This window comes from Phialemonium atrogriseum (genome assembly GCF_030411735.1).
Source record: "Phialemonium atrogriseum strain 8032-3 unplaced genomic scaffold QBC33scaffold_5, whole genome shotgun sequence".
Classification (NCBI taxonomy): Eukaryota; Fungi; Ascomycota; class Sordariomycetes; order Cephalothecales; family Cephalothecaceae; genus Phialemonium; species Phialemonium atrogriseum.
The window spans coordinates 482,499-505,329 of record NW_026848142.1 but is presented as its reverse complement, the minus strand read 5'-3'; the positions used below and the strand labels follow the sequence as shown (position 1 = coordinate 505,329).

General features: G+C 54.9%; 10 protein-coding genes across 10 annotated transcripts; 7 read left to right on the top strand and 3 right to left on the bottom strand.

The window, feature by feature from the left end:
- The first annotated feature begins 1,891 nt into the window (after window positions 1–1,891).
- Window positions 1,892–3,772, top strand: QBC33DRAFT_306962 (velvet factor-domain-containing protein). Its single transcript, XM_060423449.1, has 6 exons — window positions 1,892–2,354; window positions 2,447–2,501; window positions 2,567–2,646; window positions 2,701–2,957; window positions 3,018–3,318; window positions 3,377–3,772. Exons 1-6 carry the CDS (start codon window positions 2,053–2,055, stop codon window positions 3,648–3,650), a joined length of 1,269 nt encoding a protein of 422 aa, XP_060286169.1. The 5' UTR covers window positions 1,892–2,052; the 3' UTR covers window positions 3,651–3,772.
- A 993-nt stretch (window positions 3,773–4,765) lies between these two features.
- QBC33DRAFT_512625 (uncharacterized protein) lies at window positions 4,766–5,263 on the top strand (the record flags this gene model as incomplete). The annotated part of the gene is made up of 2 exons (XM_060425921.1): window positions 4,766–4,962; window positions 5,071–5,263. The coding sequence occupies 2 exons, from the start codon at window positions 4,766–4,768 to the stop codon at window positions 5,261–5,263; spliced, it is 390 nt and encodes a 129-aa protein (XP_060286168.1).
- Window positions 5,264–6,183: 920 nt separating this feature from the next.
- Window positions 6,184–7,351, top strand: QBC33DRAFT_529693 (uncharacterized protein). The gene is made up of 4 exons (XM_060427165.1): window positions 6,184–6,492; window positions 6,598–6,706; window positions 6,772–6,944; window positions 6,991–7,351. Exons 1-4 carry the CDS (start codon window positions 6,245–6,247, stop codon window positions 7,028–7,030), a joined length of 570 nt encoding a protein of 189 aa, XP_060286167.1. The 5' UTR covers window positions 6,184–6,244; the 3' UTR covers window positions 7,031–7,351.
- On the bottom strand, window positions 7,090–8,435 carry QBC33DRAFT_446273 (uroporphyrinogen decarboxylase; the record flags this gene model as incomplete). The annotated part of the gene is made up of 5 exons (XM_060424362.1): window positions 7,090–7,160; window positions 7,213–7,609; window positions 7,665–8,200; window positions 8,275–8,316; window positions 8,381–8,435. 5 exons carry the CDS (start codon window positions 8,433–8,435, stop codon window positions 7,090–7,092), a joined length of 1,101 nt encoding a protein of 366 aa, XP_060286166.1.
- A 201-nt stretch (window positions 8,436–8,636) lies between these two features.
- On the top strand, window positions 8,637–11,819 carry QBC33DRAFT_529690 (DNA replication licensing factor MCM7). The gene is made up of 4 exons (XM_060427164.1): window positions 8,637–8,920; window positions 8,976–9,232; window positions 9,296–11,371; window positions 11,455–11,819. The coding sequence occupies exons 1-4, from the start codon at window positions 8,872–8,874 to the stop codon at window positions 11,536–11,538; spliced, it is 2,466 nt and encodes an 821-aa protein (XP_060286165.1). The 5' UTR covers window positions 8,637–8,871; the 3' UTR covers window positions 11,539–11,819.
- On the bottom strand, window positions 11,561–13,515 carry QBC33DRAFT_609391 (mitochondrial ribosomal protein). Its single transcript, XM_060432386.1, has 2 exons — window positions 12,805–13,515; window positions 11,561–12,738 (listed from the first exon to the last, which is right to left on the bottom strand). Exons 1-2 carry the CDS (start codon window positions 13,427–13,429, stop codon window positions 11,951–11,953), a joined length of 1,413 nt encoding a protein of 470 aa, XP_060286164.1. The 5' UTR covers window positions 13,430–13,515; the 3' UTR covers window positions 11,561–11,950.
- Window positions 13,516–13,589: 74 nt separating this feature from the next.
- Window positions 13,590–14,487, top strand: QBC33DRAFT_306787 (ribosome biogenesis protein). Its single transcript, XM_060423446.1, has one exon. The coding sequence runs from the start codon at window positions 13,780–13,782 to the stop codon at window positions 14,365–14,367; it is 588 nt and encodes a 195-aa protein (XP_060286163.1). The 5' UTR covers window positions 13,590–13,779; the 3' UTR covers window positions 14,368–14,487.
- A 630-nt stretch (window positions 14,488–15,117) lies between these two features.
- QBC33DRAFT_306804 (uncharacterized protein) lies at window positions 15,118–17,677 on the bottom strand. Its single transcript, XM_060423448.1, has 2 exons — window positions 16,107–17,677; window positions 15,118–16,017 (listed from the first exon to the last, which is right to left on the bottom strand). Exons 1-2 carry the CDS (start codon window positions 17,530–17,532, stop codon window positions 15,308–15,310), a joined length of 2,136 nt encoding a protein of 711 aa, XP_060286162.1. The 5' UTR covers window positions 17,533–17,677; the 3' UTR covers window positions 15,118–15,307.
- On the top strand, window positions 17,622–18,281 carry QBC33DRAFT_529683 (uncharacterized protein). Its single transcript, XM_060427163.1, has one exon. It carries the CDS (start codon window positions 17,823–17,825, stop codon window positions 18,258–18,260), a length of 438 nt encoding a protein of 145 aa, XP_060286161.1. The 5' UTR covers window positions 17,622–17,822; the 3' UTR covers window positions 18,261–18,281.
- Window positions 18,282–19,122: 841 nt separating this feature from the next.
- QBC33DRAFT_306798 (terpenoid cyclases/protein prenyltransferase alpha-alpha toroid) lies at window positions 19,123–20,699 on the top strand. The gene is made up of 2 exons (XM_060423447.1): window positions 19,123–19,953; window positions 20,015–20,699. The coding sequence occupies exons 1-2, from the start codon at window positions 19,587–19,589 to the stop codon at window positions 20,638–20,640; spliced, it is 993 nt and encodes a 330-aa protein (XP_060286160.1). The 5' UTR covers window positions 19,123–19,586; the 3' UTR covers window positions 20,641–20,699.
- Window positions 20,700–22,831: the final 2,132 nt, after the last annotated feature.

Here is a 22,831-nt window from a genome sequence, read left to right as displayed (position 1 = left end):
GGACAAGAGGAAGGAGCGGAACTACACTATTATTATTATTATTATTATTATCACGGAGCATGCAATTATTCCCCGGCAGGCGGTTCGCCGGTGATTCAGGGGTCCCCACAGACGGTGGTGATCTGCCTCCAGGACTAGGTACCTCAGACAACGTACGCATATACCTAGGTTGGTACCTGACCTATCTAATTCTCCCCCTCATTAGGTTATCATTCATTCCACGGCCTGTAGAGTAGTCCGCTGCATCTGAACAAGCGCCCACAAAGACAATAGTGTGCACATAGTAGAGACATGACGGGCGTGAGATGGCGACATGAAGCGACGAAGCGACCAAGTTGGCGCAAATCGCAATCTCAAGCTATGTCTATTTTTGTGCGAGACTATTTGGCCACCCTGGTAAGTGGAAGCCGGCTGCTGCCCCCATGTCATGTCGCCGTCCCGTCTTGGGTTCCTAGCCCGGGCCCTGGCCAAACCAGATGGCTGCAGGCGAAAGGACGTGTACGGGACAATGTCGGTGGGTCAGGCATGGCAGGGACCATAAAAGGCAACCGATTTCAGCCCACAGATCCCAGTGTATTCCGTACGCTGCAGCTGTGTTAGCCGTAAAAACAATACCTATGGTTGTGTGAAATCTTAGGGACTTGGAAGGAGCCTCTGCAGCGGCCTGGCCTGTTGAATGTACATTATTTCCCCCTCCAACCTTCGTGGGACCAGCTGTATCTGCATATAACCCAACTTCCTTTGGATGTACCTGTCTCCAAATTACAGGTACCTCCCTAGGTGTTACCTGCCCGGCCCTAACGCCTCTATCCTTCAGGCTAGTGCGAATATGGACAGCCGTAAGGCAGTCCCAGGTATCCCGGAATGCAAGGCAACGCAACCACTGAAAACGTCCGTGTGTATCCTGCGGCGCTCGTCTCGTCTGATTGCCCCCCCCCGGTAGCCTTCTTCAAAGGCTTGAAGGATGCTTCTCACATCGAGAGCTTAGCGCGCCATTGATCAGCTTCAAGACGCAAATCCCGTTTCTGTCGAGGAACACCATAGAACCTTCATAAATAAGAGGCAAAGGCGCAATCTCTTCTCCCTCTTCCCTTCCTTCCCAGTTAGCCAAATTCAGGTACTGAACGACAAAATAATTGCCACCCAGCATCTCGCAATTCCCCGGCCGTGCCCCAATTCCGCTTGTGGTCTTCGGCTGACCTGCCCTCTGCAACGTTCCCATATTACATTCATCCGTTTTCCTGCCCAGGTCTAATTTTCGACGCGGCTGAGGACTGGCTGTGGGAACCACTGAGACCTTTTGGTTATCGTCTGAATACTTGAACTTGGCACAACCACAACTCCACCGCGAAATTAGAACTCGGTTCTAAGTCGACAGGCAAGCCGAGTGAGGAGAGGTGAGCTTCCAAGCCCACAAAGCAGCCCGCACGGCGTGTGTGGTTGAGTTCCGCTTTGGGACTGCCCGGATAGGTGCGGCTTCACAAAGCAGAGCTGACAGCTTAGAAGCTACCGACAGAGAGGTACCGACCAGACCTGGGGAAATAAAAGTTGGCCTAACCGCGAACCGTGACTCGGGAAGCGGCCTCCACTTGTTGGTTCGCCCATCTACCTAATAAACCACCCACGCGCCCACCTTCCTCTCCACCCACATCGAACGAAACCCAAGCTCGACAAGCTCGACAAGCTCGAGAGCGATTTAAGGTTCCTATCTGCAACCCCCCTACCTGCGCCTCAACCTTGCTGCGAAAACGACACTGCTATCCCGACTCGCGCATTGCGCCCAACCAAACGAAAGTGCGTGTAAATTGAGCGACAAGACCCGATACTATTTCTGTCTCCCCGCTCTTAACCCCCCCTCCCCCCACCGTCTGATCCTCCCATTTACACGCCGCTAGTCCGCGATCGAGTATCGCCTCCTCCAACGCGCGGGCATCATTGAGCAGGTCTCCTTATATTGAACACCCAGAGGTGCCGGGGCCGGGAGAGGGGATAGTTCGTCGAACCGAACCCACAAAGATCTAGCTAGCCATCCTCTGGGCAGGACTGGTCACCATGCACCCATACCCTCCTCAGAACCAACCGGCTCACAGCTTACAACACGACCTCCATCCTCAACTCCCTCTTCCGCCAGCATCTTCATACCCGCCCCCACCTCCCGTCTCGCAGCTGCCCTCAATGTCTGCGCCGCCGGCCGCTGGCTACGGCGATCCTTATGGCCAGCCGCCTGCGCCCCTTGTCGAACCAGTGCCGACCTCGACATCTCCCGTCCAAGAGACCAAGACCGCAGAGCAACAGGCGCTTTCACGCGAGAACCTTAAGCCTTACTCGACCACCGATGGCACACGGAGATATGCGTAGGTTGCACCCGCTCCCCAGTCCTCTACCACCACTCGGCGCATCCATTCTTTCAACTCGTGAGGTCATGTCTAACTCAGGTTCACAATAGTCTGGATGTTGTGCAACAGCCGCAACGGGCGCGCATGTGTGGCTTCGGAGACAAGGCAAGTCCTGCGTTCCTATCGCGCAAACCCCTGACGAGCCGCACGACTGACTCTGCCGGGATCAGGATCGTCGGCCCATTACTCCGCCTCCATGCGTTCGCCTGATCATAACCGACGTCCATACGGGGAAGGAGGTGGACTGCAAGTAAGTCGCAGCCCAAGTAAACCGTGATGCGCGGACCCTGACATTTGTGGCCAGCGAGATTGAACATACCATGTATGTTCTGAATGTCGATCTGTGGTCAGAGGACGCGACCAAGGAGGTCAACCTAGTCCGTCACACGACTGCGACCCCGTCCATATCGTCGACCACCCCTGCTTCGTTCGCCACCCTAGAACATGCCACTCCGGCATACGCGCATATTCTCCCGTCTAATCGTCAAGAGTATGGTGGTCAGATGCCGCCGTCCTACCATTCCCCTGCGGTAAACACTTACGTGCAGCAGGGATATTCTGGTATGCTCGAAATCTACCCCTGACACATATTTTCTCGTTTACTGACATTGTCACGAAAAGGTGGATATATGCAGGCCAACGGTTACTCTCCTGCAAACCAATACTTCCCCGGCGAGTTTCAGCAGCCCGTCCCTCACCTGCCGTCTCAAGGGGGAGTGTCCTATGGGCCCCCACGGGTGTATGATCCCATGGCGATGACCCAACGCCTCTCCTTATCAGGCACTCAGCCGCAGGGGATGTTCACCCGAAATCTCATCGGAAGCCTCGCGGCCAGCGCCTTCCGCCTGACCGACCCATCGGATAGGATAGGAATCTGGTTCATTCTGCAAGATCTTAGTGTTCGGACCGAAGGTCTCTTCAGGTATGTCATCTACGCGTACTGATTCTCACGAGGTCGGGCAAGCTAACTAGCCTTGCAGGCTGCGATTCTCCTTTGTAAACGTCGGACCGCCATCTTCTGCTCTCAACGGACAGCAAGGCAACTCGAGTTCCATCGTCAACACTGGAAAAGCCCCAGTCCTTGCCTCCTGTTTCAGCGACGTCTTCCAGGTGTACTCGGCCAAGAAATTCCCCGGCGTCTGCGAGAGCACCGGACTGAGCAAATGTTTCGCAACGCAGGGCATCAAAATCCCTATCCGAAAGGAGGGGGCTAACGCCAAAGGCGGGAACCAGGACGATGATGACTACGACTGAAGGAATTGCGGTTTAACCGTCGTCGGATTCGGGCTTCGTTCTGCCAATCCGATCAGCTAGTACCAACAATCACTTTGTTTTCATCTTGGAGCTTTGGACAACAACGGTCGTTGGCATTGACCTGCTGAGTATGCCTGGATATATACCCCTTGGGAAGCTGTTCCCTGCTATGGCGAGGCGGAGAGCAGAAGCTGCGTTTGACAACCAGTCACTCTGCTTTTTCATTTTCATTTTTGCTCGACTTTAGACCGGTGGTGGCCCTCTGCCGCGTTCACTCACGACCAATTCCTTGCTTACATATTTATTTTTGTTCCTACTTAGCTGGTCGGCCCCCTCAGGAATGTTACCGATGGCCCTATAGAATGGAACCGAGCGGATTTTTGCATTGAACGGTCGGGTGGATGTCTCCATTTCCATTTTCGTTTCCCTCCCCTTAGTTTCCTGGCACGATCCTATCTACATCGTTTCCGTTGCAGAGAGATACAAATACAGCAAAAGCGGGCTTGATACGAAGTGGTGGGCCTGACGGAGGGTACTGGGTAATGCTAGGATCTGCTGCATAGGGCCTGTATCACTTGGCTTTAGAATAGGTTAGGTTCTTGGGGAGACTCTGGTTGTCAAATATAGGCATCGTGGTCGGGCAGATCGATTTGTATGGAGGAGACTTATTAATCCGGAGAGGTGCCCGGATTGTCGAACCAGGTCTTTAGACTCCCGTCCATGCTCCAGTCACACACCAAAAGAATTAATCAAGGTACACAGGTACACAGTAGATAATTGGCCGGGACGTGTCTCAATTACTTGGACCCAACGAGAGCCTCGTAAAGTACGTCCGTACTACGTACATGCAAGACTGAGGGGCGAGACTTGCCCAATTTTTTAGCGCAAGGGGTTTCCATCCTTGTGACCAAAATTGCCCCACCGGATTGGACTAACACCTCCAGGTCGATGGCGAGACTCACTCCAGGCATTCATTCATTGATACACCAACCAAGCTTTCTTTCTTTTTTAATCCTCTACTGGTGAATAATATGAAGTAGGCATCTATATCTCGCCCCATATCTTATCACACGTCAAGTTTGGTCTCCAAATATTGCACAAGCTCCATTTTCCACATGTCGCACCTCCAGTCTTCCGGCCGTGGTGGCGCCGGCAACATCGTCGACAGCACAAAGTCCCCCAAGATCAAGCCCCAAGACCTGGAGACGCCCACGCTGAAGGAGTCCGTCGTGACAACCGGCCGCGGCGGCTCCGGCAACATGGCCAAGAACACCGATCCGGCAGAGACCCGCGCTCTCCAAGACGTCGAGCCGTAAGTTCCATTATCCGCTTTTACCTATGTTATTTTGAGGGGGGCCCCGTGGTGATTGAGTCAGGGGGAAACCCCTCACGGACGGACGAGTTCCTAACATGGCCTCAGAGTGGCTCGCCGACCCAGCCACGGCGCCACGCACGTCGGGCGCGGCGGCAACGGCAACGTCGTCAACCCGGACGAGGTCCGGGCCGCAGAGCAGGATGGGCGGGGGAAGGATGACGAGAGCGCCGTCACGGACGCCGAGTCGCCGAGCGGCTGGGCCGAGAAGGGCAAGAACTTCTTCTTCGGCAAGAAGTGAGGCGCCCCCCCGGGGCGTCTGCGGGACTTGTCGCCGCTTATTCGAGGGGCCCACGTCTTTTCCCTGTTGGGGGGTTTTCCATCTGAGGAATCATTTATGAGAGACATTTGCGTCGGGCTTTACTGTATCATCTATCCATACCCCTACGGCTTTTGAGTGCAGGCGTTTCGCAAGGCTTTTTACTTTTTGTGGGACGCGATGGATTGAGCGCTACTTGTTTACGCGGAGCATGGAAGGCATGGTTATGGGTTTTGTTGCCACGCAGTTACGCAGTTGCGATTATGGGTAACGAATGAAAAATCTTTTCACGGTCACGACATCCACCCCCGGATTGTTTCCTTGACGGACCCCGGCGATTAGGTCGCTCCTAGGGCCCAACGGCCGGCTTTAGTTCCGAGCCCAACCATAAATTACTATGGGACATAGATGCGGAGAGCCCTTCCCCTCCTCCAGATTGAACAGCAATGGTCCTACCAACCCCTATTTAACGTGGCCGAAGAAACCACCCAAATGACCGTGAAAATCGAGGACCTACCGCACGTCCCCGAGTGGATCCTCGCCCTCCTGGCGGGCCACCTCCCCTTCTCCCTACCCCTCCTCCGCCGCCTCCAATCCGCCCACCGCCTCAGGGGCGCCTCGACCCCGGTGGCGCGCATCCTATTGGCCTACACGCCCGAGACCGCCCACGCCGGCCCCGATCCGACAGGCCCGCCGCCCACGCCGGCACGCTTCGCCGCAGCCTACGTCGACCCGTCTCGCGGCCCCGAGACCGAGAGCTGGCTGTACTCCACCCTCGAGGAGGACGACAATGACAGCACCTCCAGCAGCGGCGCTGCCGCGCCGGCCGGCGCGTGCGTCGAGCAAGTGCTCGCGCTGCTGCGGCGGATGCGCAAGATCGAGACGGAGTACGCCGCCGGCACCGCGACGGCAGCCCCGGAGCGAGACCCGGACCCGGGCGCCCGGCGACCCGGCACCGTGCTGATGGGGTCTCTGCACGAGGCGGTGCGGCAGGCGCTGATCGGGGCCGGGGTCTCTGTGCGAGCGACGGGCGTCACGCCCAGGGGGGTGGGGTGGGACTTCTACGACAAGTGGCTCTTCCGGGTGGAGGACCTGGCCGGGGCCGGTGGCGGCGGCGGTGGGGAGCTACCGGCGGGGATGCGTTGGGACGCCATCCGAGACAGTGGGGATGCGGCGCTTGTTAGGGCGCGGACGGCGATACCCAGGAAGGAGTGCGTGAGCCCCCGGCTTCCCTAAGTCTGCGCTTTCGAGCTTACGGAGAGTGTTGCTACGCAGCCCGTGAGAATTGGGCTGGCTTGCTAAGATGGTGATTGCAGGGCTACGCTGCTGCTTCTGCCGAACACGGCGATACGGCTTGATGACGGAACCCCAATCGCCTGGGCGTTCTTGGGCTTGGACGGATCGCTGACAAGTCTCCATTGCGAGGTAAGCGTGGTAATATTGCATACACCATTTGGAACGGAACTACTCGAAGGGCTGACTCCCTCTAGGAACCATATCGTGGCCGCGGATTGGCAAAAGCACTCGCCGCTCGGCTGATGCGGGATCACCTAGGAGATTTTGGGGATGATGGATGGTGTTCTGCCGATGTCTCGATTCGAAATCCTCAAAGTCAGGGAGTGTGTAGGAGTCTCCACGGCAAACGCGCTTGGAAGGTATCATGGTAAGTGATGATCAAGAGATGAGATTTCCAAGCTTATGACAAACAGGTTTTGGGTCGACCTTGCGAGCGTGGGAGACCCTCTATAAGCGGCCTCATCCTACAGATCCCCGGCTCAGCACCCATCCTAAACACGTTGCTGCACAGGTTAGACAGTAAGGCGATGGACTTCTTGGAAGAAGAATTTCAAATCGTCTGGGTTGACGAATGGTGTTATCCCTGGGTGTATCAGTCAGCTCGAGGTCATAGACATGTCAACTCTGAAGCTTACCATGTCCGAGATTAACGATCCAGCCTCTCCTCCGTTCCGCCCACCCGAAACCATCTACCATCTTCTTGACGACCTCCGTTATGGATGCATGCGACCCGTACAAGACCCCTGGGTCTGCATTGCCTTGAATCACGATCGGGCGGTCGCCTATCGTCTTGACCACCTCCGCCGGGTCATGAGTCCAATCGAGGCCAACAACATTGTAGCCCAAGTTCGACACGGAATCCAGGGCATACCAAGCGCCCTTGGGGAAGACAATCATGGGCACCACATCTAGGCCAAGCTCACGCAGCTTTAGCGGCAAGTACTTTGCAATATAGGCTAGGTAGGGCTCCGAGAACTCCTTGAATGACGCTGGCGACAGTTCACCAGCCCAAGAATCAAAGACTTGGACGGCCTGGAAGAGGGGTCAGCAAATTGGTCGGGGACAGTCAACAACTGAAATTGCATACCTGAGCGCCTGCCTTCACCTGTAGCGCAAGATGCTCAACGCATAGCTCAGAGATCTTCTGCAAGAGAGCCTTCGCTTCATTTGGATATTTGTAGATCCACGCCTTGCTGTGCTGGAAGATTTTCGTCCCTCCGCCCTCAACCATATAGCAGAGCAGTGTCCAGGGGGCTCCGCAGAACCCAATGAGCGGCACTCTTCCCTTAAGTTTATGTCTTGTCATCGTGATGGCATCGTAGACATAGCCTAGCTCCTTGGAAACATCCACCTGGCGTTCCATCACCTGCGCATACTGACCGTCGTCGGGGCTCTTCAGAGGGTTTGGGAAGTGCGGTCCTTTCTTGTCGACCATTTGGACGTCCATGCCCATAGCCTGGGGAATCACCAGAATGTCGGAGAAGATAATAGCGGCATCTATGAGGCCCGCGAACCGATCAATTGGTTGGAGGGTCAAGGTCGATGCGATCTCAGGAGTTCGGCAGCACTCGAAGAAATCCCGGTTGGCTTTTGCCTCGTGATACTCTGGGAGGTAACGGCCAGCTATATTCGTAATTTAGTTAAAAGTTCCGGCCAAGCCGAAGGCAGTTTAAATGGACTAAGGGAGTTGAGCGCACCTTGCCTCATCACCCACATTGGGGGCCGTTCCACCTTCTGGCCTGGAAGCTGGTTAATCGAGGGTTCAAAGCAACCTGAAAGAGCGTATTCGTGGTTCTTACTTACCCCAGGCGGCCCGTAGGAGTAGATCATTCTGTAGCGGCTCGAACGAGTGAGTCATGGTTGCGATTGTTCTGGTTCTAAATAAAGTGTTGAGGTTGTATGGAAGTAAACATCTTCCCAGACAACCCCACCATGACGGACAAGACGAAGGGTTATCCCACTGCGGGGCTAACCTTTTCAGCCACAGTCAGGGCCTTGGCATGTGGCTGAGCTTACAAATGTCCTAGCAGGTCCGAGCGCTTTCAATTAATGCCAGGAACACGAACGAGTCGCGAAAACGCGTCTTCATTTCTGACCCCCTGACGCGTTCCCAGCCTCCACTTTCCGCCGTCATGGCGCGTGCAATGTCCCAAGCCACCCTTGTTAGTGTCGCAAAACTCTCTGAAGCCAATTCAGACTTGCGATCCTCTCTCACCACGTCCCTCGATTCCCAACACCAAGCTCTCCTTTCTTGTCTATCATCTCCGGCGGCCAACGGCACGAAGTAAACAATCATGGCCCTTTTGGAGTATAAGAAGCCTGTCGACTATTCGGCGCAACAGAGTATGTCCTGCGTTCACCATGCCTGTCCATGCAGTTACACTAATACCCAGTGCAGGTGCCTTCGAGAGCTTTTTAGAAGAATTCAAGACCTCGCCCGAGCAGGCCATTACCCATGGCCTCGGCAATATTAATATCGACGCCGATGACCTGAGCGATGAGTATGACTTTATGGACGACGAAGAGGGGGAAGAGCGTCGCGTCCAAGAAAGGGCTCGGAGTCGATTGCCGCAGTACAAGTACAAGGACATGCTCCAGAAACTAGCAGACAGAGACATCGATGAGGTTGTCGTTGACCTAGACGACTTGGCAACAGTAAGGCCTTTTCCTCATCGCCATGTCATACCCCGCGAATCTATTTACTGACAGGGCGTCAAGTACGAGGAGCAAGTCAACGAAGGCCTCAAACTTGTGAAGTCGGTCGAAACAAATACGAAGCATTACGTTGAGCTCCTCTCTAGGGCTGTCGACAAGTTGATGCCCCAGCCGAGCGAGGATATCACATTCAAGGACGATGTTCTTGACGTCTTGATGGCACGGAGACAGCAACGGAATCGCGAGCTGGAAGAGGCGGCCGAGAGGACCGTGGACCCGACGATCGTGGAAGATCAATTCCCAGCTCAACTTACGCGACGATACACACTTGTGTTCAAGCCGAGAGAAATCACTCTCACAAGCCCGGCTAAGACATTGTCAGTTCGTCAAGTTCGCGGCGACCACCTCGGCCACCTGATCACTGTGCGCGGCATCGCCACTCGGGTCTCGGATGTCAAGCCTATTGTCCAAGTCAGCGCTTATACCTGTGACCGCTGTGGCTGCGAGATCTTCCAGCCTGTTACGGACAAGCAGTTTGGCCCTTTGACCATCTGCCCATCCCGGGACTGCAAGGCCAACCAGGCCAAGGGACAGCTGCATCCTTCATCAAGAGCCTCCAAATTCCTGCCCTTCCAGGAGGTCAAGGTCCAGGAGCTCGCTGAGCAGGTCCCTATTGGACAAATCCCGAGAACCTTGACTATTCTTTGCTATGGTAGCCTCGTCCGGAAGATCAGCCCTGGTGACGTTGTCGACGTTGCCGGTATCTTCCTCCCAACTCCATACACTGGTTTCAAGGCGATGCGTGCAGGTCTCTTGACCGACACTTATGTTGAGGCTCACCACATTCGTCAACACAAGAAGGCGTACGACGAGATGGAAATCGACCCCAAGCTGGTGCGAAGGATCGACGAGTTCAGACAGTCGGGACACGTCTACGAGTATCTGGCCAAGTCTATTGCACCAGAAATCTTTGGCCATCTAGACGTCAAGAAGGCCCTCTTGCTTCTCTTGGTCGGAGGTGTTACCAAAGAAATGGGTGACGGTATGAGAATCCGTGGCGACATCAACGTCTGCTTGATGGGTGATCCGGGTGTGGCCAAGTCTCAGCTGCTCAAGTACATTTCCAAGGTGGCGCCCCGTGGCGTCTACACCTCTGGCCGTGGCAGCAGCGGTGTCGGTCTGACGGCCGCTGTGATGCGAGACCCAGTGACCGACGAGATGGTCCTGGAAGGTGGTGCTCTCGTCCTCGCCGACAACGGCATCTGCTGCATCGACGAGTTCGACAAGATGGACGACAACGACCGGACGGCGATCCATGAAGTCATGGAGCAGCAGACGATCAGCATCTCAAAGGCCGGCATCTCGACCACCCTCAACGCGCGCACCTCCATCCTCGCGGCGGCCAACCCCATCTACGGCCGCTACAACCCGCGCATCTCGCCCGTCGAGAACATCAACCTGCCGGCCGCCCTGCTCTCCCGTTTCGACATCCTCTTCCTCATCCTCGACACGCCGTCCCGCGACACCGACGCCCAGCTCGCCAAGCACGTCGCCTTCGTGCACATGAACAGCCGGCACCCGGACCTCGGCACCGCCGATGGCGTCGTGTTCACGCCGCACGAGGTGCGCGCCTACGTCGCGCAGGCGCGCACGTTCCGGCCCGTGGTCCCCGCGTCCGTGTCCGAGTACCTGGTCAAGACGTACGTGCGGCTGCGGGAGCAGCAGCGGCGCGCCGAGAAGCGGGGCAAGCAGTTCGCGCACACGACGCCGCGGACGCTGCTCGGCGTCGTGCGCCTCGCGCAGGCGCTGGCCCGCCTGCGCTTCAGCAACGAGGTGGTGCAGGACGACGTCGACGAGGCCCTGCGCCTCGTCGAGGCCAGCAAGGACAGCCTGGCCACCGACCCGGGCGGCGCCGGCGCCGGCAGGAGGGCCCTCAACGCCAGCAGCAGGATCTACAACCTCGTCAAGGGCCTGGCCGACTCAGGCGCCTGCCGGCCCGACGACGCGGGCGGCGAGGACGACGAGGACGGCGAGTTCGGCATCGAGCTCAGCATGAGGAAGGTCAAGGAGCGGGTCATCGCCAAGGGGTTCACCGAGGACCAGTGGCTGAATGCGCTGGAGGAGTACACCACACTCGACGTAAGTAATTCCCGGCCTAGGACACTCCCTTCTTGTTCTTTTGATGGGACATGCAAGCTGACTTTCTTCTTCTTCTTCTTTAGGTCTGGCAAACTGCAGGCAACAGCAGCCGACTGGTGTTCGTCACCTCCAACAACGGGGATATGGGAGACGATGTCGACTTCTAGAGCCGATACATGGGGTTACGCGCCTGATTGATGTCTTTTGTGCTTTGTGTGTTCATGTAGGGGTTTCGTGGGGAGCTGGGACTGGCGTTTTAGTGGAATCTTTCTCGGGATAACCAGAGGAAGCTGTAGACGATCGAATTGACTCATGTTAGGAAATGGAAGAATTAATATGCAGACAACTTTATGCAAAGCTCTCGCAGAATCACGTTCTAACCTGCTAAGTCCCGAAAATAGCACCCTTTCTAAAGGGGTATGTATCTTAGCAATGATTTTATGGTACATCGTTCATCCATATCTCCCTCTTATACAATACAGAGTGCGTACAGATGGAAAGAATGAGCAGTTCCCGGTAACCAGGTAGACATGGAAAAGAAGCTCCGCATTCTATCATCTAGGCCCGTCACATACCCCCTCAAAGCCTCATCGTCCGCAACGCCGCCCTCTCCATCTCCCCCAGGATGCCGTTCCCGCCCATGGTCCACTTCTCGCTCACGGTGGGCTCATCCACGGCGGTCCTGAGCAGCCCGCTCGCCGCCCAGTACTCCATGATGGCCCTCGCCTCGGCCTTGGCGACGCTGCTGAGCCGCAGCACCTGGACGGTCGCCAGGGCGGCGTCGACGCGGTCGTCGTAGCCCCGGGAGAAGGGCTCCCTCCGGGGGGGCTCGGTGCCGTCGCGCTCCGCCTCCCGCTGGGCCAGGGCCAGCTCCATGGACGGCGTGCGCGGCGCGTTGCCCCTGCTGGTGGCGGCGATGGCGGCGCCGCCGTTGGGGAGCGGCGCCGCGCCCGAGAGGCAGTCGACGAAGCGGCGGACGACGGCGAGGTCGTGCGAGTGGATGAGCTCGAAGGCGGGCGAGCGGTAGGCGCTGATCTTCATGACGTGGGCGAGGCCGTCCAGGGCGAAGAGGATCGGCGGCCGGCCGTGGCCCTGAACGGTCAATTCCTGCCAGACCGCGTTGAAGACGGGCCAGGCGTTGTCGGCCTCCTTGGCGCCGTTGGCGAGCTGCAAGAGCGATGTACCCACGGGGAAGTGCTGCACGAGGTTGGGATGCGAGTGGACCGTCTTGAGACTGGAGAGTACACGCTCGTTAGATTTGCGGAGGGCTTGCATCATCTTGAGTGCGTAGGACTGCTGGCTGTATTGTACGGGGTCGGTGCCCGGTATTGGGGCGTACTCGGTGCACGCAGTTGTGAGTTCTTGCGCTGTGAAGAGATCAGACTCCTGGCTCAATAAGGGAGAGCGATCCTAGCAAGGTAGCAAGGACTCACCTTCAGGGATATTGAAAACAATCCAGCCGTTGAGATACCCATACGCCATTGACTGGAGGAGGAGCGTGCTCTTTCCGGCCAACTTCTCCCCTGTAATAACCAATCTGAGCGTCTCCTGCTTCCGCGCAGAGTCCTGCATCCTCTTAGCCAGGTCCGTCGTCTCCGCGCGGACGAGGATAGAGGGCTGTCGGAACAGCCCCCAGCACTGTGACGGCTTGAAGGCTTCTACCGCGCGCAATTGGTCCACGAGTTCGTTCGGGATGGCGAGCACGCGGCCCGTCTTTGTGGGATCAAGCATTGCATCGGCGCTGAGCTCCCCCAGGCCCGGAACAGACAGGGCGTTGTTGTTGCTGAGCAATATGCGTTTCCGGAAGGCCTTCCGCTCGCCAGGCGCAGGAGGTTTGCCGCGATCGATATTCTTCTTTTTCTTGAATTTGCCGAGCTTCATTTTCTTGCCCGCACGTATATGCTTCGACATGCTTGAGCTCGCGGGCTTGGAAGCGTAGAGCGTGGCAGCGGACGAGGAGAACGGCGCGGTAGATATTGTGACTGGTGCTAGCCTTCGGGGGATTGCCATTGCAGGGGAGGGCCGCAAGAGGCATCTCAGGCAATTGGGTGCCGCCATGGCGGGCGTGTAAGTGTTCCCTTGCGGCTGTTGTAGAATCGGTCGGTATCTATCGTCTCATCGCAAAGTTGCCCGGTCCCTTTTCTTTGCTCCCAAGAGCAAATAAATTCGGTCCACCCGCCAGGCGTTGAGCTGCACGGATACGGAGTCGCTTTAAGTTTCGGCCGTTCCAGCCAATCAAAGCAGTCAATCCTTAGGTGCTAGGCTGAACTACTGCAACCCATCACCGCCAAAAAAATGTTCGCAGTCTTCATTGCCCGCTTAGAACCTAAAACCAAGCAAGCAAAAGTCCAGCATTTTCCCATTGTGCCACTCCCGGACAGCTCAACACACACACAGCAAACTCCAGCATGTCTGTCCCGGCCTCACGCCCCAAGCTGGCCGTAGCGGTCACAAAGCCGACACCCTACACCTTCGACCTCGGCCTCCTGCTAGCCAACGACCCAAACCCCGTCGCTGTGGACCCCTCCGATGTCGAGGGCTCTCTCCGGCAGGTCGCCCGGGACGGGGCGCAGGTGCTGATATCGCAGCTCCTGACGACGTGCCCCATCTCCTCCAGCGAGGCCGGCGTGCTGCTGTCCCTGCCGCCCAGCACGACGCCCCTGCCGCGCGAGAAGCCAGTGCCGGTGGAGCGGGCCGAGACCAAGTGGGAGGCATTTGCCAAGAAGCGCGGCATCAAGACCAAGACGCGCGAGCAGCGGCGCAACCTGCAGCACAACGAGGCCACGGGCGAGTGGGAGCGCAAGTGGGGTTACAAGGGCGCCAACAAGGCCGGCGAGAACGACTGGCTGGTCGAGGTGGACCCCAAGAAGGAGGCGGAGAGGAAGGAGGGCACGACGGTGCAGGGGGATAAGCGGCGGGAGAGGAAGGAGAGGGTCAAGCGGAACGAGAGGCTGATGAGGAAAAACATGCGGAGGTCAGAGGGAGGAGGCAACTGATGGGATAAAGTGGAAGACGACTTCATGGCATGTCGGGCTGGGAAGGGCTGGGACATTCATCATCACTATGGCGTTATAAGGGAAGGTATTGCGGGCCTGTTAGTTGGAGTTAAGGGTCATGTTATGCTGCGGAGGTTTTATAAACTCATTCCCCGGAGCGGAGCGATCCAAGTCGACCATGATGGTCAATCCCTTGAGCCTAAGTAAGGCACAAAGGAGCCCCCCTCCGAGCCGAAATGATCATTTGATTTCTCGCCTCGCTATGCATTCACTTTCAGTTCTGCGTGCCGTTGTGTATTGTACAGTACAAAGGGGACTCCGGCACCTTCCTTTCCCGAAGCCTTTTTCGCCGCCAGAGACCAAGCATTGTCGTATCAATGCTTGCCTCTCGTCACCTTCGTTTAAGATGCCCATCAGCATCTCCGTCAAGCCAAAAACTTTCCACCCGGCAAGCTTCCTGGGATGGACAGATGCCCCGCCCCATGAGGAAGTAGGACCGGTATTCAAGACCGGCCCAGCACGTAATATCGAAAACACGGTCGCGACAAATAAGGGAAGCATGGGACAATTCCAGGATGATGGGGTCTGTTGTTCCAAACTTGAGGCTCCGATTTGAAACCATTCCAAATGCCGTGAAGAGGGTATTCCAGTTAAACAACGCAGCAAATCATAAAACTAGTCCACTTGCTGAAGAAGAAGAAGAGGAAGAAAAAGAAAGTCAAAGCAAGCCGCCTTCGCCTCTATGACTCTGGTAGGGCTATGTCGTGCAGTCGAAGTGACGGAAGATCGAGTCAAATCGATCAAGACAAAGGAAAGTCGTCAGTGGCGTCATGTCGTAAGTATACTGGAGTGGGCCAGTCGGTCATTTATAGCGAAATGACCGACTCGCCAAAATCAAGAGGTTCGGAGTGTCAAGGGATTGCCTGTAAACCCCCCCGGCTCAGAAGCCCAAAGGCGACAGTGGCTGGATAGGGGACAACGGGCGAAGATCTCCGGACCTTCGAGATGGTGTCTCTCGCCCGCTATGTATGGTGACGGTCGTCGAAACCGTTGAGTTTGCCTCAACACTGGCATTCTCGATCGCAGGCAGCGCCTTCTTCTTCAGTCGAGGTTTTCGGTTGTCCGCGCTGCGGTTCGACTGTTTGCTGCTGTCCGAGGAGGATACATTGCGATCTTCCACCCCCCTTTCAGGGCTAGTTCCATAGGGGTCCTCAAGTCTCCGAGGAGGCGTCTGGTCAAACAACGCGTACTCCTCCTCGATGAACTTCGCTTCGTTCTTGCAACCTTTCCAACAGTCTCTCCAATCGCATACCAAAAACTTGAAGCAGAAGGCATCAATCTTCATGCAGGGCTGGAAGCAAATGCATAAATTGCGAAAGTCCATCTTGTTCTTGTCCGAGTGAGCGAGCAGAAGGCTCAAGTGGCATGTTATCGCAAAGAGGAGATAGTAGTTGAATGGCGTGAGGTTGGAGAGCTCGTCGATCAAGAGCTGTGGGACCGTCTCCGAGCCCACGCATTCTCTTGCGATTCTGTCTTGAGCATCCTTGGGGAAGAGTTCGTCGGGCAGTTCCCGCAGCCATGCCTTCAGCATTGAGCCGATGATGTTGATGTCGTAGAGATCTTTCTGGAGAAAGAGATCCACATCACCCTCTTAAAAGCATCGTTAGTAGCCTGGTTCACATGGTACCGGTTGGCGCGGGGGGGGGGGGACGGCGGTGGAAGGGGGACTGGGTACTGACCTTCATCGAACTTGCGCTGCCATTTCTTGATCTGCGGGCCACTTCCCGGGACTCGATACAGGCCCTCGACATCGCTGCCCTTGTAGTTGAGGTAGTCGATGGCTCTCCAGGGGAAAGCAGGCATCCAGAACTCGGTCTTGTCCCGTGAATCTTCCAGCCTCTTCGAAATTCGGGTACGGCGCGTCTGCTCAACAAGGGGCAGATTGATGACTTTCAGAACGTAATGCTCATCGTCCACGATTGGTTCCCTCTCGGTGGTACTACCACTCCTCGCTGGTTTGCCAAAGAGGCCTTTGCTGATCAAGTCTGCTGCTTTGCTAGACGAGCTCCTCAGTCCATTGAAAAATGTCGAGCCTCCGTTTTCCCTAAAGGAGGGTTGGTATCTGCCATGATGATCCCTATCATGATCTCTTCCCTTGTTGCCGTATGTGTCCCTGCCCTGAGGCCGCTCGGCCGAGTGATTCCTCACCGCGGATGACATCATTTCTCTGAATGATCGGTCGTGCGCATGGATTGGGGCAGTCCTGAGGGAAGGAGGGCCGCGGTAGTGTGCGCTCTCTGGTTCGGTCACGTTTATCGCAACTGGAACGTGACCCTGCGGACTGGAATTATCCTTCTCCTTGATAGATCTCGTCCGGTTCAAAAGGGGAAAATGCTTCTGTTTATCTTTCTTCACGCCGTTGGGGTCGTCGTGATCGTTTGAGTAGACGAGGGAGAGGTCGGATTTGGAAGCTGTCGATGGGAAAGTTTTCTGGGCCACCTGGTCGGGATAAGCAGGCACTAGAGAGTGTTCATCAGTGTCAGATCGCCCAGCTTGCGCGTACGGTCTACCTTCGACCCTGCGGAGGTCGCAACGGTTGGCGGCTTTCTTACCTGCTTGCTTGAGATTCTGTTTTGATGTGGCTGGGCGGTCGGTGTCCCTTGACATAATCTCGCTTCGAGATCCTGCCTGCTGGTGGGTATGGAGGCGATCGGCTGACTTGGTGAAGTGGTGGAAGAAGCCCGACTTAGACCCCTTGTCCTCGACTTTGCGACGATGACTGTGGCCGTGTTGCTGGTGCTGTTGCTGGTGCTGGAACTGCTGCTGCTGCTGCTGGCGCAGCTGGTTCGAGGGGTTGTCGGGATGATGATGATGTTGTTGTTGCTGTTGTTGCTGTTCTTGGTAGAGTGCCGAGGATATGGGGGGGTATTGGGTTTCTTCCGGCAGCTGTTGCTGCTGCGGTGAGACGTCGGGAGCCTGTAGAGGTTGTCTCCCTCCGACTTTCTGTGGCTTTTTCTGAGCAAACCTGAACGGAGAACGGGGAGACCTGGAAGAGGTGGAGTCGGGTGTCGAAGAAATCGGGAGGGTTTCACCAGCGGGCGGATCTTCGCCCGAGGCAGCGGTATCAGCCAGTGTCAGCGGCTGTGGTGCGGGTTTGCGTCCCATCTCCGCCAGTTAGTAATAACTGGGAGGTGCATATAGCAGGCTCTGTTGGTTGTTCCTGAATCCTGATCCCGTCTATGCCGCAGGAAACCACCAGCTGTCTCGTGCGCAGCAGTATGAATGTGTCGGGGGCCCCTAGCAAGGGGAAATAGGCAGATTGGAGTCTGCGACAAATGAGCGACCAATCCAGAAAAGGCTCGGAGCACGGAAATAATGGAGGCAAGGTAGGGCTGCTTGTCGGGCCTGATTGACCGTGAGCGGAGACGCAGCGGAAGCAAAGAGCGAGACGAAGGATGCTGTGGCTGTGGCTGTGGGCTTGTGGTCGTCAAGCAAAGGGAGATCGTTGCTCGTGCACAACTCGGCGGTTTCGGTCGATGTCGTGCGTTCAGTTCATGGGGTTTCTTTTTTTTCCCTCGCTTGCCCCCTTGTTTCTCTCCTCTTGCGCGCCTATTTGGGTAGCAGGCAACCTAAGACTTAGACTCAGCCAAGGGATGGTCCAGACTCTGGTCAGATTGGCACAAACCCGATGCCGTCGTGCCTCCAGGCCGTCTGCGATAGGTTCCAGAGAGTATTTTCTGAAACCCTCCAACCAGATGGTGTGCAGGGACGTGTCATCAGGGGTGTTTAGATTTTACTGTGTGTTAGGCGCAACGTTTGAAGGCATATTCTACCGTACCTGGTTTACCTTTGAGGGGGGCTGGAAATTAGGTAGCGCTCGGCACCCGACCTAAGGCACGAAGGTACTAACTGGGACTACGGCAGGTAATCAATTTGAGGATGTGACCATACGCATAACTTCCGTGGATAGTACCAATGAATGTTTACTAGCAGTAGGTACAGCACAGTCAGTCACAAGCTGCCCGCCCGCTTTCAAGACTGTCATAGGTACGTAATGTAGGCCCTAGGTATCTTATATCACAGCGGGATATCGAATAGAGAGATGGCTCAACCAATCCCCCACCTTTCTTTGCCCAAGTCCCGAGAGATCTGAGCCAGGCCCGGGACTGGAAGTGAAGAGCTCGGATCATCAGCATTCCCGCCCGAAACTGTTTAGAGAAGACCGGGAGCAAGGGGAATGCTATCGCAGCATGGTCACCTGCCTGAGTCGTCTACCTAACCTACCGCTGAACTACACTAATAATAAATCGTCAGGTCTCTTCGCCATATTCTACGTCTGTACCTCCGTACAGTAGGTACGTCCATACAATGGAAGCTCCGGAAACGTCCAGGCTAGAGGAAGCTCATCACTGGTTGCGTCAGCAAGAGGGATTCCCCAGAGCCCGTGCACCCCCCCCCCGGGAGTCCAATGCCCATGCCTCTTGTCCGTGTCTCCAATACTGTAGGTACCTAGTCACTCACCTGCTGACTGCTTTTCAACAGACTTAACTAACAAATTGATCAAGACAAATAAGCAGCTGATGCCACATATTTGCTTTGACAATCTAGCTCAACTTATCTGTCTAATCTAATATCTGCGCGGAGAGGAGAATACGGTCAGAGAAACGACACATTTTGTGACACTGACATTGAAGTAACAACCTAGTAACAATTGATCCGCGTGAGGGGTCAAGAACACCTTGCCATAACCAGCTTAGTCCAGGAACACAGGCTGATCTGAAACTGGGTCGGTACGTAATTACCTACCTCTCAGGTATGTCGGGTACCTCCCCCAACGGTCCATGCGCGAGGTGAGGCAAGCTGAGCCGCACTCATTCCCTACTATGTAAACGGGTTTCTTAAATACGGAAACTCCGCAACATTGAATGTTCATGGGTTGCGCAATACATTATGCGCCTTTGTCCGACGTCAATCGGTTACGCTCTGTATTTGGTCGGGCAAGATGCCTTACCTCGGTGGGAAGGTACAGTGCTATACGTACTTAACTCTAACGGTTGGCAGTTGGCAGACGGCTGGTATGAATCCCGTCGTTGTTGCGTACCTAGTTACGTAATACATTTTGAACCTCTCGACAATCGCGACTGCACGACTGCCTACCGCTTCAACTTTTGCTTTCTATTCGTAAGGGCTCCAGCCGGAAACCAGACCAGGCGACCACCATGACTGGAACTGTCGGGGAGCTACCTCCAGAGGTCCAGCTTGCCACTTCCTCCCATGTCAAATATATCCAGAGCTTGGATACCCGGAAGGACGAGTATGATTACTGGCTTACGGAACACCTCCGACTAAATGGTCTCTACTGGGGTTTGGCGGCCCTCCATCTACTGGGCCACCCGCAGGCCCTTCCACGAGAGGAGACAATAGACTTTGTCCTGTCATGTCAGCACGAGAACGGCGGGTTCGGAGCTGCTCCGAGCCACGACGCACACATGCTCTATACCGTCAGTGCGGTGCAGATTCTCGCCATGATAGATGCATTGGACGAACTCGAGAAGAGGGGGAAGGGCAAGGCACTGGTTGGGAAGTGTCAGTTTACCCTCCCATAATAATTCCTTGGGAACCTGTTCCTGGCTAATGTTCATTCCAGTTATTGCCGACCTGCAGAACAGAGACACCGGTACCTTTGCTGGGGACGAATGGGGCGAGCAAGACACTCGCTTCCTCTACGGCGCGCTCAACGCGCTGTCCCTCCTCGGGCTTCTTCACCTGGTTGATGTCGACAAGGCTGTAGATTACGTCGTTGCCTGCGGCAACTTCGATGGCGGGTACGGCGTCAGTCCGGGCGCCGAATCCCACGCTGGCCAGATATTCACCTGCGTCGCCGCCTTGTCCATCGCAGGGAGGCTGGACCTCGTCGACGCTGATAAGCTCGGCAGGTGGCTCAGTGAGAGACAGATCGCCGGAGGTGGGCTAAACGGCAGGCCCGAGAAGAAAGAGGATGTTTGCTATAGTTGGTGGGTTCTGAGCAGTCTCGAAATGATTGGCAGGACCCATTGGATTGATAGGGACCAGCTTATTTCTTTCATTCTGAGATGCCAGGACCCCGAACAAGGGGGTATCTCCGACCGACCAGGAAATATGGTTGATGTATGGCATACCCTCTATGCCATCGCCGGGTTAAGCCTACTGGAATATCCGGGACTCGCACCTGTTTCCGCGTCTTATTGTATGCCGAAATCGACTATCGAAAGGATTTTGGGCAAACAAGACTAGGTCAACCCATCTTTCGGGTTGTAGATGAAGTTGAATGCCATTGATAATTTGAGCAATGACTTGAGTTCCAGTTGTTCTGTCATCAGTCTCTTGCAATCTAATAACCCCCTCGCGCCCACGATGCTGGGGAGGATACAAGGCAACAGTAGAGTACACCAGTCTGCACTTACATTTCTTGGTTCTTCGAGCTATCTGTCACCAGCGATACACTTGGAGATGTGGACTGACATTTCCAATATTCTGGGCAACTGACCCTACCCTCACCTTCTCCGTCTCTCCTCCTCCTCTCGTTGTCGCTACGAATGATATATCACTCCAGTGAGCCGGTCTTGAGTTCATCCACAAACTGCTATGGAATTATCTAGTAGCGTCAAAGAGTTGGGAGGCATGAGTTTTCAAACTCTTCACCTACACATAGGAACCTACTGCTATTTGGAAACTATCTTGGTTAGAACATCCACTCGCTCACTTAGCATTCAGCCCATCCTATCTCTTGATTCAGGGTAATCTTCCCAATTCCTTGTAGTCAGTTTTCTAATCTCACTACACGAGGCTATCCCATTTAGAGCTGCGTTTACTCGCCTCAAATCCACTACATAGCGTGATTACTATTTTTATCATAAGTAACGTTAGGAGTTCGACTTTATGTCCCCCGGAGTGTCATTTACGACATGAGAATGCCCTATCAGCTCCCACTGTTCTCTCGCCGTTTCATCTATCATATCAAGGTCCTTCTCACCTCTTAATAATTATGTCTTCCTTCGTCCCACGCCTAGTTGCTACTCCTCAATATATTTTTTCTTAACCCTGTCACCGCGGAGAGCCTTACATACTATTATCTGCTTCTAGGCTAAGCTTTGTTGCTGGGCTATTATTAAATTCGCTCAATGTCTTAGCAAGCTGAGTCTTTCTTTGCTTCTCTTGTCTCTTAGAATTAATCTCCAGACCAGAGCTTCGCTGCCCCGTCGCTGTTGTTTGAAAAAGCTGACAGCCTCCAGTCTCTGTTGCCTTTCCACATGCGTCTGGTTTATATATAGTCATATTTGCGAAGCTAACATTTTGCGAAGTTGCGATTTAGAAGGAAGCGAATCAGTCTCCTCTGCGGTTACATGACATGGAAGTGGAATCAGCACACCATTCCGTCGTGCCGAAACGCTGGGTGAATTGACAACCTTCCCCTATGTCCCAGGACTCAGCAACTATTCCTTTCCTCTAAAATCTCCCTCTTTTCAGCTAACCTGTCCGCACACCCCTATCTATCTCCTCGCTGTCCTTTGAAACAGGGAATATGTTGAGCTTTGAGGGCCCTGAGAGTAGGTCTTTGTTATTAATGATTTAGTGTGTCGCCATCTTTACCACTGTCTTACCCTTGCCGAGCGCTCAGTCCTTCTAATCTCCCACCAATTATCATCTTTCTACAAGCTTTTTCGTAAGTAGGAAGTAACCTGCACCGCAAATCTAGGTAACTAATCTTGGCAAGCTCTGTGGGTTCATATCACTATGGCTGTGAAAGGCAAGACAATTCAATATCCAACCCCTTTCGTAGTCATACCGTGGACATATGAGGCTTCCCGTCGCCCTGTCTATCCTATGCTCATGTCATAACAGTCCTCAAGTCTCGTGCATATTTCCGCCTCTGTTTTAACACGCCTTTGACAGGCAGGCGAGAGGTGTCGCTTATGTTATCGAGGAACATGTAGTGCTATCAGGAACAGGTAGTGCCCTAAGTAGTGGGTTCCCGAGGTCGGCTTACACGAGGTTGGTCTAAGTTATCCTAGACTGAAATACAGGCCCATGCCATTGCCAAAATTTTGGTGCTTGAGGTTTTCCAAGGCCAATGTTCCTTCACCTTCGTCCCTTGGAGCTCTACCTCCCCGCAAATATTCGCCTGTCTTCCAGCATACGCTCGACAGCTAAGAGTCTCCATCCTCACCCAAACCAGAGGATTCCCAGCATTACCAGGTAAGACAAATAACCAAATATTCTTCCAGTCAATTTCCTCCTCTACTCTTCACATTCAGAGTTCTTTCTCCCTGCATTTTTCTGCCTATCTCCGACATAGTCTGGACAAGCAAGACCTCTTTGGCCATCTTCAACCTCCTGGGAGCATCGAGGTACCTAGGTACTGTGGGTCATCTGTGGTGAGGCCAATCGTTCCTTCCCTTTTGAGTCGCAAAGTAGGTATGAATCC

Bases quoted from the DNA above. Each gene is read 5' to 3' on its own strand.
- QBC33DRAFT_306798 (XM_060423447.1), top strand. From the start codon at position 19,587: ATGACTGGAACTGTCGGGGAGCTACCTCCAGAGGTCCAGCTTGCCACT. The intron at 19,954-20,014 runs GTCAGTTTACCC...TGTTCATTCCAG, and splicing joins CAAGGCACTGGTTGGGAAGT to TTATTGCCGACCTGCAGAAC.
- QBC33DRAFT_609391 (XM_060432386.1), bottom strand. From the start codon at position 13,429: ATGGCGGCACCCAATTGCCTGAGATGCCTCTTGCGGCCCTCCCCTGCA. The intron at 12,739-12,804 runs GTGAGTCCTTGC...ATCTCTTCACAG, and splicing joins TGTTTTCAATATCCCTGAAG to CGCAAGAACTCACAACTGCG.
- QBC33DRAFT_529683 (XM_060427163.1), top strand. From the start codon at position 17,823: ATGCTGTGGCTGTGGCTGTGGGCTTGTGGTCGTCAAGCAAAGGGAGAT.
- QBC33DRAFT_529693 (XM_060427165.1), top strand. From the start codon at position 6,245: ATGGGGTCTCTGCACGAGGCGGTGCGGCAGGCGCTGATCGGGGCCGGG. The intron at 6,493-6,597 runs GTGCGTGAGCCC...TGGTGATTGCAG, and splicing joins ACGGCGATACCCAGGAAGGA to GGCTACGCTGCTGCTTCTGC. The intron at 6,707-6,771 runs GTAAGCGTGGTA...GACTCCCTCTAG, and splicing joins TGACAAGTCTCCATTGCGAG to GAACCATATCGTGGCCGCGG.
- QBC33DRAFT_306962 (XM_060423449.1), top strand. From the start codon at position 2,053: ATGCACCCATACCCTCCTCAGAACCAACCGGCTCACAGCTTACAACAC. The intron at 2,958-3,017 runs GTATGCTCGAAA...TGTCACGAAAAG, and splicing joins CGTGCAGCAGGGATATTCTG to GTGGATATATGCAGGCCAAC. The intron at 3,319-3,376 runs GTATGTCATCTA...CTAGCCTTGCAG, and splicing joins CGGACCGAAGGTCTCTTCAG to GCTGCGATTCTCCTTTGTAA.
- QBC33DRAFT_306787 (XM_060423446.1), top strand. From the start codon at position 13,780: ATGTCTGTCCCGGCCTCACGCCCCAAGCTGGCCGTAGCGGTCACAAAG.
- QBC33DRAFT_529690 (XM_060427164.1), top strand. From the start codon at position 8,872: ATGGCCCTTTTGGAGTATAAGAAGCCTGTCGACTATTCGGCGCAACAG. The intron at 8,921-8,975 runs GTATGTCCTGCG...TACCCAGTGCAG, and splicing joins CGACTATTCGGCGCAACAGA to GTGCCTTCGAGAGCTTTTTA. The intron at 11,372-11,454 runs GTAAGTAATTCC...CTTCTTCTTTAG, and splicing joins AGGAGTACACCACACTCGAC to GTCTGGCAAACTGCAGGCAA.
- QBC33DRAFT_306804 (XM_060423448.1), bottom strand. From the start codon at position 17,532: ATGGGACGCAAACCCGCACCACAGCCGCTGACACTGGCTGATACCGCT. The intron at 16,018-16,106 runs GTCAGTACCCAG...GATGCTTTTAAG, and splicing joins GCAGCGCAAGTTCGATGAAG to AGGGTGATGTGGATCTCTTT.